We start from the raw sequence: 22,459 nt of genomic DNA, 5'->3' as shown, positions 1-22,459 counted from the left end.
TCATCTACTCTGTAAGTCCTATCATCCTATGAAGTTTGAAGGTTCTAGGTCAAACGGTTCTCAAGTAATTGACCGGAAATGGATTTTTAATGGAGTGACCCCAAAATCAATAGGGTTTATCTACTCTGCATGTCCAATCATCCTATGAAGTTTCAATATTCCGGGTCAAGTAGTTCTCAAGTTACTGTCAGACCGGAAATGGTTTTCCATGTTCAGGCCGCTGTGACCTTGACATTTAAAAGAATGGCCCGAAAATCCATAGGGGTCATCTACTCTGCCTGTCTAATCATCCTATAAAGTTTCAACATTCTGGGTCAAGTGGTTCTCAAATTATTGGTCGGAAATGGTTTTCCATGTTCAGGCTCCTGTGACCTTGACCTTTGATGGAATGACATTAAATACAATAGGGGTCGTCTACTCCATAAGCCCTGCAATCCTATGAAGTTCAAAGGTTCTATGGCAAAATTTTAATGGTTCGCCAGTTACTGATCGGAAATGAAGTGTGGCGGACGGACGGAAGAATGGACAGGGCAAAAACAATACGTCTCCCGGGGGGGGGGTTAGACATAATTAATTCAAGAACCATCACTCAAGAGTGACTGGGACTATCCAGATGGTTATCAGAAATGTTATGACCATAAACTAAGGTTGGGAGCAAGTTTGGTGAACACTGGATAAAAAGTGCTCAAGTTAGAGAGGGGACAATTTTTGTTGAAACTGCTTGTCCGCAGCAACACAAGTTTTCTCATAATATGCCCAGTTTTGCAAATGTATAAAAGGAGGAATAATTTTGTACATTGTAGTTTTACATATAGGACTTCTCCAGAAGATGTGTGTAAAGTTTGAAAAAAAATGGTCAATTTTGAAAAAATACAATATGTGAATTAACCTGTGAGGCCATCTCATGAAGCAAAAGAAATTCACACAGTCTGAATGCCTTTGGACTAGCAGCTTTAGACAAACCTTACAATGTACATGCAAAACTTCAACCCAGAATTCTAAATTAAAAATTCTCTTAATTCTGACAAACTAAAAGCTAAGCAACATTTCATTACTTGTCCTGGGAAGTAAAACCATGTGATTAGTGTGAAAGCATTTAGCCTTGAAGTTTATGAAAAACAAGCTTATATGCAAAACCTTTGAAACATAGATGCCAACTGTGCAACAAAATGGAGACATCAAAAGCTTTACTATCTGAAATTTTTCAAATAGTCAAGATAAAAATAAATTATAGTAACAATGCACAATAACAGACACAGGACAATCACAACTGCTTACTGTGAGCACCTTGTGTTCAGGTGAACTAAAAATGCCCTTTTCTCTTTAAGACATACAGCTCCTTACCTTCCAAGTTCACAAGCCATCACAGGTTCTCTGAGTTGGTCCTGAGTTATTGCACAGTGCTTCCATTTTGCTGCTAAATCTGCTGTCTTATCTTTCTGAAAAATCAAACAAATATTTTTTTTGTTGGATTTAAACACCACACCTACACCTACGCAATTATTGTTATATAATTATAGGTGGTATGGTGACTTTCTGGCATTTAATGGGGGAGAAAGACCCAAGATGCCCCTTAGGGCATTGTATCGGGCATGGATTTCAGACACCTGGGTAGAACCCCTGACCTTCAACAAGGCAGCTGGATGGCTTCCTCACATGAAAAAATTTTACAACCAAAGTGAGGTTTTGAACCCATAGTGGTGAGGGGCAAGTGATTCAAAATCAAGGATTGTAAATACTCAGCCAAAAAATGTGCACCACTGCACAAACTGATGTATTTCTAACCCCAATATACCTTTGGTAACCAGGTTACTCCTTATGTCTTTGGTAACTTGAATTTATGCATTACCTATGACCCCTTTTAATGTAAAATGGAGTTGACTTTTTAAGTGGCCAGATAAGGTTACCTGCAAAGGTTACCAATACCTCTGCACTGTGAAATGGCCTAATATATTCAGGTGTGTAATGGTTTGGGCTGTGGAGGGGGCATAACTGTGCCAGATAGACACTTCAACAGGTCCCAGAAAAATCACAAATTACCTATATAGCTGAATCTAGCTATATATAGCTAGAATTAGCAAACCAAGAACAACTAGGTGTTTTTGTCACAAAAACGTATGTCTCCCCCCTATGTATACCTATACATTGGCGGCCATTTTGTGCAGCGAAGCGGAATAATGTGCCACTGATATGCACAACTAGGGTTGGTACTGATCACTCATATGAAGTTTCGTCGAAATCCAGCCAGCAGTTTGACCCGTGAAAGCAGGACAAGATTTTTCTATTTTTAGCTCTTGTGGCCATTTTGTGCAGCGAAGTGGACCATGTCGGTGATATGCAAAACTAGGCTTGGTACAGATCACTCCTATGAAGTTTCATCAAAATCCGGCCAGCAGTTTGACCTGTGAAAACTGGACAAGCTTAATGCGGACGGACAGACAGCGAAGGTAAAAACATAATAATGCATAATATGTCAATTTTAAGCAAATGCAAAATGGTCATAAGCGTGTCCCAATGGTTTATAAGATGAAAGACAATAACAGAAAACCCAAGATCTTTACGGTAACATTTTTAATAAATGCAGCAATATTTTACGATAAATCGCTTGTGAGAATCATTGTTGTACAGGACATATTTTGTAATGAAACATTGCAGAAAGTCGCAACATGTCATGTATTGAAACTGAAACTGCATAGATCCCCATTCTGTTAGCCAAACTAATTATGCTCTTTGATATATAGAGACTATAATGCCCTCCGCGCACAACCCACTTACCGTTCAAAACAATGCGGAAAGTTTTCCTTCTATGGTGCTGGCTATGGCAAATTGTGTCGCTAACTTTGGGAGTCTTTAAATACATATTTAAATCCAATTTTTCACACTAAAAATTACATGTCTGGAAAGCTCATTCCCCCCCCCCCCCCAATCCCCCCCCCCGCACAATCCCTGCTGTTTCTGGTCTTCCTGGACGAAATCCTCCTGTGAAATTATCAAGGTCAGGGACATAAATAGATAGGGATTCGCAACGCACTATACAGCAGCCGAAATTATCGATTTTTCATTGACGTAGGTAAACCGCAAATTATCGGCAATTATTGATCCGTTAGATTAGATAAACTCCTTGCTTTTACTTTACTTATCATGGAAGCTCTTTCCTGTAATTATTGACGCATTTGCTCTTCCAAATGAAATGAAATTATATAAAAAGAATTGATAATATTATTGTTATGGTTATACCTCGTAGTTTGAATATGCTTGTGGTCAGCTGACTTTCAAAAAAAAAAAAAATAGCGGTTTGATATGTTTATCAATCTTTTGTCACAAGATTTGTTAAATAGTTTTCTAATCATGTTGACAATTAAGTACTGTTTTACATGTTTTTTGTTTGTTTGTTTGTTTTTATTCTTTTATTTTTTCGTATAACCATTGAACACGTGAAAAACATTGCCCTCGACGTTACAATGAGAAATAAAGTTTTGTGAATAAGTAATTGTTTTATTTTCTTTCCCTCCTAATTATCTATAATCACCTTTGCTCAAAAGAATTTTCATTTGTTAGGGTTTGTTACAATATTAAATCTTTTGTCCTCAGTTTAAATTTAACTGTAATTATCTGAACTGATCGGTACGAGTAGAAGAAATTGTTTGTAGCATCACACCTTACATCTCGTGCGTGCTTATTGCACATTCTTTGAACGTGTGGAAAACATAATTACTCTTGCCTTTTATATTGAATATATAAATGAAAATTAAAGGGTATTTCAAAAAAATAAACATTAATTTGTCTATCATTTTGTGTTCGTTCAATTCAATTCCGCGAGGTTATATTGTAGTTATAGTGAATGAAGTTTAATGATTAAAAATGGCTTATGGCAAAGAGGATTTTATAGACTTCAGTGATCTAGATTTAGATGATTTGCTTGGTGAATACACTTGTAGTGAAGTTGAAAATTCTGATGATAATGATAATGTAACGGAACCGAATCCGAACTCTACAGTTAAACCAAAGAATGTTGCAAATAAGATTTATCAGTGCGACAACTGTGACAAAAAGTATGCATCCATATCGGGGCTAAGAGGTCACCTGCGGACGAAGCACGGGATTTCAAATGTCAGAGGTTCGTATCTTCAAGTAATAATTTAGATGTGTATGCGTGTAAAATAAATATTATGTTTATAGATAATTTGTAAGTATTCTTTCTTTATTTTGTTGAGGAGCAAGAGCAATAAACCTGGTACGGCTGTGTGTCTAATCAATTTGCTTTTGACATTAAATGAACTGTGCTCGAGTTAAGGTAAAGGAGGTGTAATGAGCGGGAACTTCTAAAATAAGTGGCATGTTCATAACATGTTTAAATAATAGCAAGAGCTGATCTTCACCCGATGTACAATTATTAAAAATGTCAAATGCACATGCAAATGGCGTCGAAATATCACGTTTTAGTCTTGCCCTAAATAGTTGTGACGTTGCCATTTTTACGGCAATTAATTTGGTTTGGCGAGTCCCTTAAATTAAAAGTGTTTTTCTAACTATTCGCTGACGGAAAGCTTATTTTACGCAAAAAATCGTGTCAAAATCCTTCTACGAAATTATTGTTTTCGAGCAGAATAACTGCGTAGTATGTAAAAACTGTCCCATAGAACTAGAATTACATTAATTTATTGTACTGTAGGGATAACGCACGATACAACATCTGCAGAATCCCAAGGGATTAGGCTGGTAACCCGAGAGGGATTCTGAACATGTCATAACATTTAAAGAATATATGCAAACGTTATTCTAGCATAAAACGCATAAAAACCAAGTAAATGAATTTATTTTATGCTAACTAATGAAATACTGTATCATATCAGTTAAATATTTTCATATCTCATCACTCATACTGTGAAAATATGAAATCTATCGAAGTGAGAAAATTTTCACATTTTCACTCGCGCTACGCGCTCGTGAAAATATTTGAAATTTTCTCACTTCTCAGTGAGATATATTCCATATTCACTCAAAACAAACAAATATCCTCTATATTTTGTCCCTCAATGTCATTAAATTTCCATGAAATGCGCGGTAAAGTCTATGTTTTTTTCACGTCAACGTTATTTCCTTTTCAACTATCCGTTTTGGGGCCGTAATACGTTTACGAACGCGCATATATGGAAAGGTGTTATAACATTATTCCTGTCAAGGTGGACAAATCCCCCTTGTGAAAATATCAAGTTGGACAAAATCCCTCGTGATAATTTTTTCTTTATCTTTTTATTTCAGAATGGAATACTTATTAAGAGCATAACGTTAAAACATTCGGTCTAAAATACATTAAGAATGCACAGTATGTCTACTCTATGATCAACATATTAATATTAATAAATGCTTCTTCAGTAACATCAGCGATTTTGCAGAAAAATAATCACGTTACTAAGACCGACATCGACAGCAATTCTTAAAATTACACGGACATTCATAATTAAGCCTAATTATTACTTTTTCTAAAAAAACATCTTGAAAACTGCTTGGTAATTAGTACGTGAGAAAACAATCGAAGTTACTTCAAACACTACGTAATCCGTCATAAACAATTAGAAATTGTCACTTATGCAATCATGCCGACAATCACATGTATTCGAGTTGATCATACATATGCCGCCTATCTTGTGGTGTAGTGGAAGCGGGCAACGCTGACTTGCTATCGGTGACAAGCGAGTAACTCTGCCCACATATTTTGCTCAAACCTTGTGTATTCGCAGGTTTACGTAATCAATTAATTTTCATTGCGTCTCACTGCAGAAACGTGCGTCCGGGGACTCCCAAGCTGCAATAAACACGCGTATACCGGGACCAAATATGCGTACAGGGACGCCGATTTCGGCGTTTCCGAGAACCCTGGGTTTATTTTTAAACCTCACTCACTTGAAGTGTACGTAAAACTATAAATCCTGAAGTTTAAATCACGTTGATTTTCATCACAGTTTTGATCCTAACTACCAGAGACATAGAGGCAGATATACGGTAACTGTCAGTCTGTGAAATTGGTTTGCCTGGCAGTTGAAAAATTGATAGTCTTTTGTCTCATAAACCATTTGGATGAGATAATAACCATTATATATTTGATACTGACATAAACTGAACAATTAATATTTGTTTTATAGCTATATCTAGCTATATATAGCTAGATTTAGGTATATATAATGCCATATATAAGTATATAGCTGATTTGTGACTTTTCTTGGGACCTGTTCAAGTCTTCAGGATTTCACAGCCAGTCCTGACTCCGCGTATATCCACTTACCTGCTCTGGCTTTTGTTTTGTACGGACTAATTCATCACGCCTAGGTATTGTTCCACCATCACAACCCATTTTTGATAAAAATGAAACAGAAACTTTAGAAATAAACGTCAATTTTTTTTCTACCGGAAGTAAACAGTCTAGTACATTTCCCGTACTGTCCCGTATCATATATGAAGGCATATACACACTAAATTCGGTATGACCGAATAGCGTTGGTATGACCGAATAGCGAAATCTTTTAATTGTTGAAAAGACAGTGACTTTTCTAATTATTTATATGTGCTTTTCATTATGGCGGATTCTTATCCCTGTTCTGTATGAGCCGACCAGTGTGACGACCATTGTATCTTCTATGAAGTGCTGGTCAGAGACCACCAATTCCAAAAAGTACAGGGTACTTACTGGGAATGAGGTAAGTGTATACCTGGGAATAAGGTAACGTCTGTGCGTTCTGATTGGTCAGTCATGTAAACAAACCCAGGAAGTGATTATTTTTCCAAAATTGATATTTTTTCACTGCATTTACTGTATTTTATTATACATTTTGACAAAATTTGCTGCATTTTATGTGTATTGAAAAAAAGTTTTATCAAACGAATTTCTCCCGCCATGTCAATGATGTAAACAGGGGGTCATCTCATTCACACGAAAATTACTTAAATAAAGTATCACTGTTCATATGTTTTTCGTCCGATATTTTGGTAGAACTAAGATAGTTCTTGAAAAACTTTAAATTAGATATACATGTTTCGATGTATGGAAGGCCGTACACGCCATAATGTTACAATGTAAGTCTATGGGAAAACAATTGGTGGTCTCTAACCTGCTAGCAAGACATTTCGACCCCAAGACATTTCAACCCCAAGAGACAATTCGACCCCAAGACATTTCAACCCCAACTCCTTGGACATTTCGACCCCATTCAATGATATGCCTGAAAACATCTAAGAATGCCGTCATTATTATGATTAAGCTTTAATCTATAGATAATTGAGTAATGAATGATTTTTATCTCACAATAACGAAATAATCATCATTTATAAATTATTTTTTATAAACGAAAATAACGGGATTTATGTATCAGCCGCGTTTATTACGTAAATAATTTATGAACAAATCGTTCTGATTATCTATCTTGAAATAACCTTCATATAACATTTTTTCATACTTGGTGTTTATTTATATTTTCAAATCATCTTAAAGACTATTTTAGTACACGGCTATATTAAAAAAAAATTAAATCATGGGCCGATTTCGCAGATTTTGATTATGAAAATAACTTTAATAAAGTCACATCTTTAATACCTCTTTATTTATTTGTTTTTATTTGACTTTTTTTTTTGTGTGTGAAAGATATATGCATCTCATTTCTATGGGATTCAACCAAATATAAATAATTATGATGTAACTCAAAGAAGTTTAAGATGTCACCATCTTCATTATATTGGTATTTAAAATCATAATCAGAAAAAACGTGATCTTTTGATTGGATTATCACACCTTGATTAATTGTTGGTTGATATACAGCACGTGTATATTTATCTGCAGTGCGCATTGCAATTAACAATCAATTAAGCGATTGTGGTGACATCGGATATTTATGAACATGTGTCAACATTATCTTTAATGTGGGCGAAAATATAAAGAAAACAATAGGAAATTAAACAACATATTGCTTATTTTCGCATTTGATGTTATTTTCGTAAGCGATTTTGACGCACACATAAAGTATTTGCTTTACAGAATACAGAATATGATTTTTGTTATTTACAAACTGCTCTTTTCTTTTCTATGAACGACATTCCTTCCAGTTGTAAAATATCAAACACGAAATCCCCGTTACTGCAAAATATAAGAATATGTGAGTACTGTTCTGTTAAAAACGGGGGAAAAATTATTATCATATTTCATATCTGCAAGGAAAATGTGGCAGCCGTATTACTTTTTTCTATATTAAATATTTTAGCAAATACACGTGATTTAAAGTATGATTTTAAAAGTACGATTTTAACAACTTTAAGCGATTTCGGTCATTAAACCGGAATCCACCTAAAAACCGGGATACACCGGAATACATTTTCCATTACCGGAATACATCTGTATTTTGTAAGTTAAAGGTATTTTTGAAGGCTTTTTTGAAATAATTCAATCATATATATCATAAATGAATAATATAACGAAAGGAAAATAAAATACGTTCACGTAAAATGACTTTATACGAGACTGAAATTCGGCGACCGCGCGGGAAATTTCCATTAACGAAATACACACTTATTTTATTAATAAATGGTATTTTTGTAGGGTTTATTGCAGAAAGCATTCGTGTATAATATATATAATAAGTTTCAGAAGGATAAATAAAATTCTTTAACGCAAAACGATTTTATAACAGATTGAAATACGGCGACCACGCGGGAAATTGCCATAACCGAAATACACCCGTATTTCTTCAACAAATGGTATTTTTGAAGTGATTTATGACTGAATTAAAACATATAGATCATAAATTATTATTGTTCAAAAGGAAATTAAAATACTTTTGCGCGTTACGTCTTGTACATGATTGAAAATTGGCGTGCGCACTGGAAGTTTGTGCATTCAAAATTTTCATGTCCTAAAATTCTCTAATGTACACAGGTATTTCTTTAATGAATCGTATTTTTAGGATCTATGATAGAATTCAATCATATCTCAAATAAATAATTAATTTACAAAAGGAAAATAAAATGCGCAAAACGTTTTTATACGAAGTTGAAAATTTGTTGAGCGCACGGGAAATTTGCGCACTCGTGGATGAACCACAATCGCCATAATTTTGTTAGCTTTTAAATTAAATAAAAGCTTATCATATTTAACTGCATTTACCTTGTTAGACATTATTTGTCACTTGTGTGTGCTTACAAATATACTGATTAATTGATATACTCAATAGGTGTGATATTCCAATCAAACTCTATCAGGACTAATCAGAGGCACGTGTTTGTTATGCCGCATATATTCAAAGGATATTAATTGTGCTTTGGCAATAAATGCAGTAAACGTTTTTATATTCATATATAAACATGATATAATTCTTTTAAAAACTGATTTTTCATAATATATTTTCTTCTTAAATTATCAAATTAAACATGAGGAAATAATTCAATTAGTTCCAATAATAAACATACGGCCGATCCTTTCCGGCCAGCGCGGTTTATTCACAGACATGTATTTTGTGTATGATTCATTTAAAAATAGAATATTTATGTAGATCTATATATTCATATTTTCTAAAATATGCAAAATGAAAGAAATATAAAATGAAAACATACAACTATTTCTGAGGGGTCGAAATGTCGTGGGGTCGAAATGTCTTTGGGGTCGAATTGTCCAAGAAAATTAAATTTTGGGGTTGAAATGTCTTGGGGTCGAAATGTCTTGGGGTCGAAACGTCCAAGGTAAGATTAGTTGTTGTGTATATTGTGTTGAAAATATTTAAGTTACAGAAATCAAATTTTTGTAGAAAATGATAGACTCTGTATTACAGTTCCGTGAAAATTGTTGGAACGGGCGAAAACACAATCGCATTATCTAGATACATCTGGGATTATTTTCGTCATGATAAAATTTTAATATCAAATCCAAGTGATGTTTAAATAATAGTGTATATATTATACACTCATAGACTTTTAGTTTTAAAATCGGTCACGACTATAAGTAAATTAACTGCGATATTTTTAATAATATTTAAATTACACGACTGAAATTTTCCCAGTCTGGCAGTATTTTTCCCATATGCTATAATAAACTGCAACAGAAACTATTCAGATGTATCACCGAGGTGTCTGTAATAAAAAAAAAACTTACACTTATATTTTTGTTTTGTTTTATTCCTGCTGCGCTACGTAATATATTTGTCTAAAATTAGATTATAAACTACCCACCTATTGAATATCGCTTATCGAAAAATATGCCACACTATGTACTTTAACCATTCTAAGTATGTTAACAATACTGTTTTACTCTATCTTTGAATTGCTGTCATACGTTCATTATTGCATATTTTTCTATTCTGTTTCTTGCATGTTCTAGCCGAAAGTCTGTATTTTGTGACCACAGCTGTTTTTATTTATTCACTTTAAAACCAAATTAACTATTTACGATCGCGCTGTATGAAATTTTACTCGGGTAATTTTATTTAAAATCTGCCGTTCTTATATAATTTTGCTTCACATTATGTTAATATCTTATTACACATGCAATAGTAATCAACCAGTATTTATTCTTCAGCGGTGCTGAAAGTTCGAAGCGATAATATTAAGTAATAAATGCTCTATGCGCGTTTCCTGTGTAATTCAACTATAAATATTACAGTTTATTGTTTTATTTTCATCGTAGTCTAAACAAAATATACGAAAATCATAGGTGACCGATTATAAATGTCAATGAGTGTATAAAATAATTTTTGATTGTCGTCACCTTGTGCATTTTTAGTAATTAGCACGTGCAAGTGCGCTATGGTCAAATGTGAAAGGAAATATAAATGGACTGGGAAACCGATCTAGGATTTTTTAACTTATGTTGAAAATATTAGTGTACAGAATGTTTTGGTAAAAAATAATAGACGTTATAGGACGATACGAGACATGGGAAATTACAGACTACATGAAAGATACGCCCACCATAGAATTGACGTAAGTGCTTGGTCTCTTATGTCTGAAGAAAACAAACAGGCGTGTAAAACGATTCCTCAACGACACAGGAAAAGATGACCAGAGTACTGTTGTACGCCATCGGCTGGCCGTAAACCTGGACTGGTTAAAAGGAAAAGAGCTGAGAGATCTAGGGCTCCATCAGCGAAGAGGTGCCTTGTGGAAGAAAAATGAAATATAAAATTAACTAGCAACGTTAGAGTTTAATAGACTGAAGAAATTGTTACGCGATTTGTCGGAAAGGGAAGTCTTTTGACTTCACCGTGTGTTCTACACGCCGACTTGACAAATAAGATGAAGAGGGAAAATCAACACGGGCCATGACAAGAGCGCCTCCTCGTTGGTGTGGCCTGGATGCATATGAATAAATCGATCATGATCATCCGGTGTAAAAATTGTAAAAAATGTTTTTAAACAAATAAAAATGATCATGATTTTGATATATCCATATGTAACAGAACGTTCTAATGTTTGATTTACTTTTTAGTTAAAAACCCATAAAAAAAACCCATTAAATTAAATGACTTGATTTTGCATGTCACTGACCATCTGGCAAAATCAACACCCGTATATATTTTTCGTTTCTAATTAATACTAAATATAAATATTTTTTCTTGAAAATTGACATGCAAACTTAAAAATATATTCTTAATAAAAGCCTAAAAAGATTTAAAAGGAAAATTCATCACTTTAAATTTTATGTCTTGATTTTATCTGTCACTTGAGATTTCCGCGCAGGTAGAATCGGGCGAAATCAAGACCCGTATACGTTTTCCGCTTCAATACAACCTTAAATATAAATACTTTTTCTTGAAAATTGACATGCACACGTAGATTTATATTTCTAATAAAAGCTTAAAAGGATTTTTAAAAATATTCATTAGTTTACATTTTATGTCTAGATTTCGCTAATTTGATTAGATTTCGCGAAATCTACTAGATTTCGCTATTCAGTCATACCCCACTAAATTAATGTGAAACTACAAATTTCAACACTTTTAATCAGCATTTTTATGGTGAAAAACTTAAACATTTGTTTTATCCGCGTAACAAATATTTTATCCCAATATCCAATAATGTGAATTGAAGAGGTAGCAGAAATTCTACAATAAAGGAATTTTCTTCAGTTTGCAGATATATCGTGATATCGGTCGCAATATTGAATTTTAGAAATTCTAAATCTTTTATCTCCTTTTAAAGTGACTTTTCTGAATTTTAGGATTTTTAAGTGATATTTGGAAGTTGTTTTATGAAAATATATTTTTACTGATTACATGTCCACTTAGTCCATGAACAGGCTTAATCAGATAGAGCATGTAGCATTTTCATTTTTGTCGTGTTGGGCTACGTGTTAAGTTCCCCCTTTTTCTTTTCAAGGTTTAAAATTTTACAATGCAATTTTATAGTACTTGATTGCATTTTGAATTTTTGTCTATGCAGCTGTCACTGAGAGCCTGTCACAGTCTGAAATTCCATCACTCATTTCATCTCCCATTCAATCAAGCATAAGAACGGCTTTCACAATACTTCATGATGGAAATACATAGTAAAATAAATTTTAACTATAATCTCAATATTGAAAGAGTAACTTCTTTAGCAATTGAAAGCAGCGAGGAGAGAGCATACTTTATCATACACTGTAGAGGCTGACACTGCTACTACGAACCATTAAAACAGTTATAATTAGATTTTGCATAAACTATTACCAGCGTGTTGAATGGATTCGCTAGAAATGCAAAAATTCTGTGAAATATATGCACAATGACAAATGATATACAATTAACTTTTAGCATAATTCGTGAAAAATTATGGTGAACAGCTAGAGCATATGGCAGAATTCATTGATACAGACTTACCGGACATCCATGTTCTATTAAGATAGGCAATCCCTAAAGAAAGCTCCTTGAGCCCATTAAAAAAGTTACTACATATCCAGTTATTGCAAGTTTTGAGTGGGTTTTTGAAGGAAGATTGCTTTTGAATTCTCAAAATTATAAACAAACTGATAAGAAACCGCTGTAAAACAAATACAGTAAATGAAATAAACTATTAAGAAAAGAAATAGAACTTGTAAGGACACTGGATACTCTACCACTGCAACAAATTATCAAAAACTACAAATTGGAAAGTATGAAGCCTACGAAGTTAACACTATAACCTATATGCGTAAATCTGCAAGTGGGGCTTGAAACAGTTCTGAAGTGAGAAAGGCAAATCGGCAACTAACAATTCCTTCTATTACCAATACTCATGGGAATGCAGAAACATTTGCAAAGACCATTCTCACAGAAGAAGAAAGTGTAAAACGTTCAAAAACACAGTCTTAGGTAGCAACAGTTTGTATACTAACTGAATGTGAGTGCAATGTCTTGTGATTTATGCTATTTGAATATTCCTGAACAGTGTTTGTCTCAAAATGATCAATACAATACATGCTACGCCTATACAGACATCATGTCACTTCAGAACTCTGAAAAAATAGGACGACAAAACATAGAAATACAACAATAACAAGAGGAATCCGGACGATTCGGGAACAATTAACGCAAAATACAGTGATTTAAGGAAGAAAAAAGAAAAAACCTCGTAAAGCTGTAAACAGACTTAAAAGCAGAGGGTTTTTATTTCAGAAAAAAAAAACAACTAAATTAAACTCGCAAATATGCAAGGGAAAACAATACAAAGGAAAATGATTAAATGGTCTATGACTTTATCTTCCAAGAAAAAGTTATTTATGAATGTAATCAAGTTAAGCAGTTAGTAGTTTAAACATATTTATTTCGAAAATACATCAAATTAAATTTTTATGGGTATACATATATAACACAAATACGAAAGTGATTAGAACGAAAGAAAACTTATATAGTTCCTCTCCCTAAATAACAACAAAAACATTTACATCTATGGCGGATTATCATTTCATTCAGTTTAAAAGTTAAGGATTTTTAATGATATCTTATTTGAATAAATTGTAAAGTAGAAAAAAATAACGTAAAGGATATTTCATTATGGAATTAGAATAATGAAAAGTAAGACAAGCTTTTCATTGATATGTGTCATTGATATGTAATAGAAATAAAACGGGTCTAATAAAGAGTCTAAGAAATTTAAGCAGCGAAAATGAATAATAGGAATAAAAAAATATTGAGATATTTTAGGATTCCAGACTTATCGAAGAGTGTTCAACAGGAGACAATGTGCCTTTTTAGAAGCCAAAAAACAATTAAGTTTAGTACTAGTCCAGCTGAGGAAGAATGTACCTAACGAAAACGATCGCTACGATCAATAAACCTAAACACTGCATTAAGTATTATTACATTAGTTTGAAAGTCTTTCGAGACGTCTCCTTTAAGTAAAGTGTGAAGATCAATAGATGAAATTGGGGACAAAGTGTCGAAGAGTTCTGCTCTTTGTTGGATATAACGCGGACAAACAAAAAGAAATGATAATTGTCCTCGATTACAAAGTGGAGAAATAACAATCCTTATGAAACAGATGCTTATTTAATAAACTACATTTCGTTCGAAGTCGTGTGAGAAGAATCTGAGAGCGTCGATCTAAAGGGATATACCAGCAATTTCCAAAGGTGGAGAAAGTTAATATCAGTTCTTCGAGACAAATAAATATTAAACAACTATTTTGCTTGGTTGTGTTCTATACTTCTTAAGGATAATATAGATTTTACGATATATTTCATACATAAAATTTTCCTACAGCTACCTTGCCTTATAAATCCTTGTACCGATGACTTTCAAAATGATTTATATTACGAGTTAACAGTTTCAATGATCAGACAAATCACGCATTTTCTATCGAAACAAACTACTAGCATAAAACAAACAAAAATGTTCAGTTTTAATTCCCATTTGCTGGAACTAATAAACTTGTCTTTTGAATGAAATTCTCATGACACATTGTCTTTGAATAACAACCTACAAGTCCTATTGTATGGATTTTCAGCCTATAGTTTGAACCTAATATATCTGAAACTATCTTCAAAAACCCACTGATCTGTTCAGCTTAACCACATACGGACTGGAACTACTATACTGAACTTGTCATTTGATTGAAATTCCTTTTATACAATGCTTTTAAACAACATACAGGTCCTACTGTTTGGATGTTCAATCTATATTTCAAACCAAAACTGTTCAATAGAAAAAGTGGAAAACCAAAGGTCGCGAAAATGTTGCTGACTCGATTTGATTGAGCCTGTTCATGGACGGTAGTGAAAATGCAAGCTACCGCCCACGCCCTCTAGCCCCGGGTGAGCAGAACTCAACATTTACACATGTTATAAGTACCAGTATACAATTTAGAGACGCCCGCAGATGTATTCATACGGCGGTGTACATGGAATCTTCAATGATGCACAAAGTGCAATTTCATGATAAGCGGAACTTTAAATTTTTACTGATTTACACTAAATTTGTCTGACTCCAAACTAATGTTTCAAACCTTGAAACTATTACAGTTTAACCACAACCTCTGATTCAAACATGGTCTCAAATACAACCAAGGTTCAGCACAGTAAACTATTCTTGAAATGGCAACATTATGTGCGTACCGGAGATTTATTACTAAACCTTGATATATACTAGACTTCGAATAATTATGATAACTTAATTATTTTCTTCTAATACTGTCAAAATGTACTTTTAAAGACAGTGAATGAGCTGTTCAATAGTTTTTTACCCATTCATTTTGGTTGCCCTAATCTGTACTAAAGTCGTACGTTCATGCATAAATCAAAAAGCTATTTTCTTACTTGCATCACATACTAAATACCTTATCTTCTTCACAACATAAACATGTTTCCTAAGGCAAATCGAAGATATTGTTCTACTGAGAGCTACTTACATATTATATTTGCTTTGGTCAACTCATACTTGCTTCAGTAGAGTCGTACGTAATAATTAACCTAAAACTGGACATCATGATAAAGAATAAAGGACGGATCCAACAGGGAAAGCCACGTTCCAAGATCACAACCTCAAAGAAGTGCATGCATGGTGGTGCACAGGACCAACAAACACACGCACGCAAGACATAAAAAGCAAAACATGCAGACAACGAGGACAGAAAAATAGTGATATCAAAATACATATATCCTGACTGATGCCTCGACATTTCCAAGACATCGAACTCTTATCAAAAACATAAACTTTAAAACAGCTCATCTTTTTTACTGTTGTCAGTACTGCTCTAGATGATGTCATAGCACACAACGGTAATAGTGAATATGAACTCTATGATACTTCGGTAAGTACACATTTTTTTCGATGGAAAACCAGGAGTGCAACAAAATTAATTTTCATTCAAGATTAAGGAATACAAAATAAAAACAAATGAAAGTCATATGTTAAACGTCAGCTTATCTCGGTATAGGCCAGAGACCACCAATTCCAAAAAGTACAGGGAACTTACTGGGAATGAGGTAAGCGTATACCTGGGAATAAGGTAACGTCTGTGCGTTCTGATTGGTCAATCATGTAAACAAACCCAGGAAGTGATTATTTTTTCAAAATTGATATTTTTTCACTGCATTTACAGTATTTTATTATACATTTTGACAAAATTTGCTACATTTTATGTGTATTGAAAAAAAGTTTTATCGAACGAATTTCTCCCGCCATGCCAACGATGTAAACAGGGGGTCATCTCATTCACACGAAAATTACTTAAATAAAGTATCACTATTCATATGTTTTTCGTTCGATATTTTGGTAGAACTAAGATAGTTCTTGAAAAATATGTAGTTAGATATACATGTTTCGATGTATGGAAGGCCGTACACGCCATAATGTTATAATGTAAGTCTATGGGAAAACAATTGGTGATCTCTACCCTATATTAGAGCTAAAACATGACTTTCGTCGGAAGCCATCACAGGTAATGTTAATGGCCACAAATCTGTTGTAAATGATGTAGAAAGACGTTTTCGTGCAAAAATAAGCGTGAAATTTGAATATTTTTTAAATTTTGTCCTCTTTTTTGGACAAATGTGCCCATTTTTATCTGAGCTTTTGGGCCAAAAAGGATCATTTTTATCTCTGTAATGTCGGAGAATGATCAAAATTAATAGACTTTATTTCTATTTTTACGGAATGAATCATATTTCAGCTTCCAAGTCAAATCCAATGCAGATACATGTAACTTAAATCTTCACGAAAAATTGCAATCAGACGACGACAGGGATTAAATCTAGGCATAATAATCGACAGGGGGTGACCTCAGTAAACTGTCCATATCTTTCTTAAAACTGAACATTTCTTGATGAAACTTTGTAAGATATTTGGTATTGGATCATGTTTGATAATGTCACTGTAAAATTGGAAAATGTGATACAAAACATTCATCTATAGCGACATACAAATGTTTACCCGAACTCATTTTCCCGTTTGAAGATATTGAGTATACACAATGCAATGTTGTTTCTAAACCGCCTTGCCATACTATACGAAATCTTGAAGAGATACTCGGCATCGGCTAAAGTGTTTATCGAGCATTTTGCCCAATCTTAATACCTAAAATAAAAGAGAGGATAAAAGTTTTATCCCAAAAGCTGATGATAGTGTGTTTATATGATTTCTGTTTCCCATTTATATCTTTTTTTTCGAATGTGTAATTGGTGTTTCAATAGAACATGGCTTGGGCTTTCAAAGGAAAATTATGTAAAAACACATATAAAATACTTACAATCTTTTGTTTCATTTTTTTCTCATCAGGCTGTTGCGTACATTAACCTGATCAAAAGCAAATAAAATCATCATTAATCAATTATCATGAATCTTCCAGATATTTGCAATTTTTAAATACCGCGAAATCATAGAACCCGCGATGTGTATCATAGGAAACGAATGTTATAAATGAGTCACCATGATGTACAAAATTAGGCATTGTTTGTAATATGTGAAGTAGTCAAAGATATTTTTCCATGTTGTTGACTGAACATGGTATAATGAATCATATGATGATGCTTTAAGGGACGCGGGGAAAGGAGGGAGTGGGTGGTGGTTGAGGCACATTTTCAGAGGATGATTGTTTTTCAAAGCAACAACTCAAAATATTTATTTCAATATTTATTTTATTTTATTTTCATATCTATTTTTTCATAAGAAGACATGTTATAATAAAGTACTGACAATGTAGACTTGAGATTTGATCGTTTATATGAACTATAATAAAGAATGGAATTGAGTATATGTAGCTATAAATCAAGAGTATATGCCTTCCGATCATTGAAGATGATTAATATATATTTTTAATCAGTTATGTTATGATAACAATATTTTTTTCATCTATTTAAAAAAGAAACCATTTAAAGTTCTCATCTGCCTCATGGAATTGTGTAAGTAAATGCGATTTCGTCTCTATCGTCTTCAAAATAATCTATTTTGAGCTAACTGGGTAAGTGCGAGGTTGGCATGCCCTAAATGCGTTTAAACCCCCATTTCCCTTTTAATAGGTTACTGACCGTTCCAAGGCGGTGCCCCTATTTTCAACTTGTTTTCTGTCCGTCTTGTATTTTGTGTTGCTTATGCTGTCTTGTTTGTTGTCAGCTTGTTTCTTTCCTCTTTCTCCTCACTCCCCCTTTCGCCCCCTCCCATCCTTTTCTCTTTGCATTTGCGCTTCCCTGCTTTGGCAACCCCTCTCCTATCATGCCCACCTTAATTTTTGTTGCCGGAATCCTTAGGCCGTATCCGGTGTAAGCTTGTGCGTCTGTGTGCCTCGGGCGGTGCCCTACAGTGTTGTTATATCTTACTTGTCTGTTTGTTTATCTATGTAAGTTAGTTATGTGCATGCGTGTGTGCGTGCGCGCGCGCGCGCGCGTGTGTGTGTGTGTCTTTTGTACGTCAGTGTCTGCACTGCTGTGGTTTACGTTGTATGGTAACTTTGATTAAGGAACGTAGCATTCCCTTTTGAATTTTCATTCTTGTTCCACTTTCTTTTTCAACCACCACCCCTTCTACCCCCTACCCATTCCCCCCACCCCTTTTCTATATTTTGCATAAAATTAAAATGTACTTGTTGGATTTTTGAAGAAACCCGTCTATAATATTTTTCCATTGCAGCTTCTTTTTCTTGTGGGCCTACTTTGCAAATGCGTGGCTCTGAGGCTGTGTTTGTGGTGCTCTGTGCTTCCGAGAAATCTACCCTTACCTATTATCTTTCATAATACCCTCTTATTAATGTGATTTTTTTGGGAAGCGTAGCCATCCCAAAGTCGCCAAACTACGTATACCGACACTGGTGAAATTGTAGTTACAAATGCCGTTACCATCTTTCTCCATACATACGCTATAAAAGTAGTTCAGTACTTCTATGAAATTCAAGGGTCTGAGAGTAAACAGACCGGTACCATTTATTTAGCATATGCAATAAATGTGAACGCTTATGATTTGTAAATGAAAAGTATGGTATGGATTATAAGTTCTTGTAAATAACTTTGTCTACGCGTTGTACTACTTTACAACGTAAATATTTACCACGTGACCAAGACCGAGAACACATACTTCAGCGCTACCTTTCTCGCTACATGCACCGAAAAAGTAGTTCAATACTTACAAGGAATTGAAAGATATGCGAATAAACAGATTGATGCAATTTATTATGGATATGCATTAAATGTGAACACTTATTAATTTTTAAATAAAAAATGTGGTTTTGATCGGATACACTTGTAAATTTTATAAAGGTATTGATTTTTGTCTACGCGTTGAACTACAATGTACTTTAATTACGCGGTAAATATTTGTCATGTGACCAAAGTGAATGACACGCGGAAAACTATATTAATCCGCTAAAATATAAGTCGTCGGTAGCAGCAATCTTTATAACGTGAAAATCACGGATATAGATTTTTTATGAAGTATTTGCAAAAAAATAGCAGTCACTCATAATTAAAAATGCCATTAGGGCCCTTTTCTTATATATATCTGATATGATGCTAGTCTTGCTAACTCTCATGTGGTATTTTGTTGATATGCTGCTAGTCTGGCCGAATTATTTTCAAGTACACACACAATACTATTAAGTGAATCAGTTGGATTTCTTGACATGTAGAACATATTGGGCCTTCAACATACTGAATGTTTAATCTCACTTTGTTTTTTGTTAGATTTAAAAAAAAATTGTTACACAGTTTTGTAAGATGTTTTAAATTTTGTTACACAGGTTTGTAAAATTAAAAAAAAAATGTGACACAGTTTAGAAAATAACTATTTTAACATTTTTCTCTGTTTGTTCTCTTGGTTTTATGCACTGAAATGTCACTTTGGAAGATCCTGCCATGATGGCTGCTTTTAGTCTAGTCCATTTGATTTTCTTAGAACCTTGTCAACGACATAAACAACCCCTACTGATTTAGGTGTCGAGGTCAAGCGACCTTTAAAGCCTTTGTCTGCTTTTACTGATGATCAGATTTCATGCATATAGACATTGGTTCCCTATTAGATCTAGAATCATGTCACAGATTATGATCTGAGTAACCTCTACTGACTTTGGTCTGGATGTGGGTTACCTTTTGGGTCAATGAGTTCAAAAAGCTGGAAGCATTTAGTGAAATATTAGTGCGAAATGAAGGAATCTTTTCTATTAAAATGAATACCGGTTCAGCTACGCTTCCCTACAGTCCTCTCAGGGCTTTGATTTTTGTTGGGTTTACCGTCACACCGACACAATTATAGGTCATATGGCGACTTTCAAGCTTTGTTGGTGGAGGAAGACCCCATGCAGGTACTCCTCCGTGCATTATTTCATCACGAGCGGGTACTTTGGTAGAACCACCGACCTTCCGTAAGCCAGCTGATGACTTCCTTACATGAAGAATTCACCTCGAACCCACATCGGTGAAGGGCAAGTGATTTCACGTCAGCGATCTTAAAGACGCACCCCAAAATAACTGTATTCTTTTGTGTTTCTATGGTGGTAATTATACATGATTTGCATGAAAAAAGAAGAGATATACAAGTATTAAGTTACAAATTGACAGTGACATATATTAGGCCAAGACAATGTGTTTAATGTCTTAACATTTTATTAAATTAATGTAGCAATATGAACAAAATTCGGTGTATTTAGTTAAATTTCAATCACTGTTTCTACAGTGTAAGATAGTTATTCATCTATATGTTTGAAACTATGCTGAAAAGAGATTGACTGAATAAATTTGCAGATGAAGTGGTGAAAATACATTTATTCAAGAAGAGCCTAAATTGTCCAACTGAAAACTTGTAGTATAGCTGTATAATACATGAATCTGAACTGAATCTTAATAGGGGCCGTCCAACCCAACCTAGACGCCCTATTAAACTCTACACGAAGGCTAATTGGGAAGGGCTAAAATCTGGTATGAAGGCTTTTGGTGCTAGCTTTCTCACCGAAAACCATTCAGACCCTGAAGTAGCGTGGAATTCATTCAAGGACTGCATTAATGAATCCCAGTGAAAAACACATTCCATCCAAAATGTCTAAACCCCGTGCCGACTTGCCATGGTTAACCCCGGGAATTATCAGGCTAATACACAAGCGTGATAAACTGTACCAGAAACTACACAAATCTCCCTCCCCAGCCCGCCAACAAAGATTCAAATCTCTTAAGTCTTCTATCCAGAAGCAAATAAGAGCCCAATACTGGTCATATATGGAAAGTATCATATTTGACCATGATTCACAACCTGATAAAAACAAAAAGTTTTACAGCTTCATCAAGCACAACAACAAAAAAGAAAATGTCCGCATCGCCCCCCCCCCCCCCCCCCCATCCCCCACCCCTCAAATCAGATAGTCTTACCTACACAGACCCCGTCCAAAAGGCTAATATCTTAAACAAACAATTTGAATCTGTCTTTTCCCCTCCCCAGTCCCTTAGTCTGAAGCATATATGTTCCAACGTCCTCTCATCCCCAGCCTCCAAGATGAATAAGATACAGGCCACCACTGAAGGTGTGGAAAAACTGCTCCATGGCCTATCCCCACATAAAGCCTCAGGACCTGATGAATTATCCCCACGCATCCTAAAAGAACTCCACCATGAAATTGCTCCTGTACTTGCCCATATATACAGGTTATCTCTCGAATCTTGCCTAGTACCCAGTGATTGGAAAAAAAGCCACCGTAGCCCCCGTATTTAAAAAAGGTCTCAAGTCTAAACCGAGTAACTATCGTCCAATTTCCCTAACTTGCATTGCTTCTAAACTCCTTGAACACATTGTTGTTTCAAATCTTATGACCTATTTTGACAAGCATAAGTTACTTAGTCAGTTCCAGCACAGCTTTAGATCAGGTCACAGTTGTGAGACTCAGCTCATTAATTTCACTCAGGAACTTTACAATAACACTGAACAGGGTCAACAAACAGATGTTATTGTCATGGACTTTTCCAAGGCGTTTGACAAGGTCGATCACATTAGACTAATTTATAAACTACAATGCCTTTGTGTCAACCCACAAATTACCAAATGGGTCAAATCTTTCCTGTCCA

At 34.4% G+C, this 22,459-nt stretch overlaps 1 protein-coding gene across 1 annotated transcript in view; it reads right to left on the bottom strand.

Annotated features, from left to right (window-relative positions):
• LOC128555780 (replication termination factor 2-like) overlaps window positions 1–6,443 on the bottom strand; it is a 31,515-nt gene extending 25,072 nt beyond the window's left edge. The window contains exons 1-2 of the mRNA XM_053539284.1: window positions 6,284–6,443; window positions 1,345–1,439 (exon numbers count right to left, since the gene is read on the bottom strand). Of these exons, the coding sequence (XP_053395259.1) occupies window positions 1,345–1,439; window positions 6,284–6,352 (164 nt within the window). The 5' untranslated portion in view covers window positions 6,353–6,443. The remainder of the gene's footprint in view (window positions 1–1,344; window positions 1,440–6,283) is intronic.
• Window positions 6,444–22,459: the final 16,016 nt, after the last annotated feature.

This window comes from Mercenaria mercenaria, chromosome 3, assembly GCF_021730395.1.
Source record: "Mercenaria mercenaria strain notata chromosome 3, MADL_Memer_1, whole genome shotgun sequence".
Lineage (NCBI taxonomy): Eukaryota > Metazoa > Mollusca > Bivalvia > Venerida > Veneridae > Mercenaria > Mercenaria mercenaria.
This window is presented reverse-complemented; position numbering and strand designations above follow the sequence as displayed.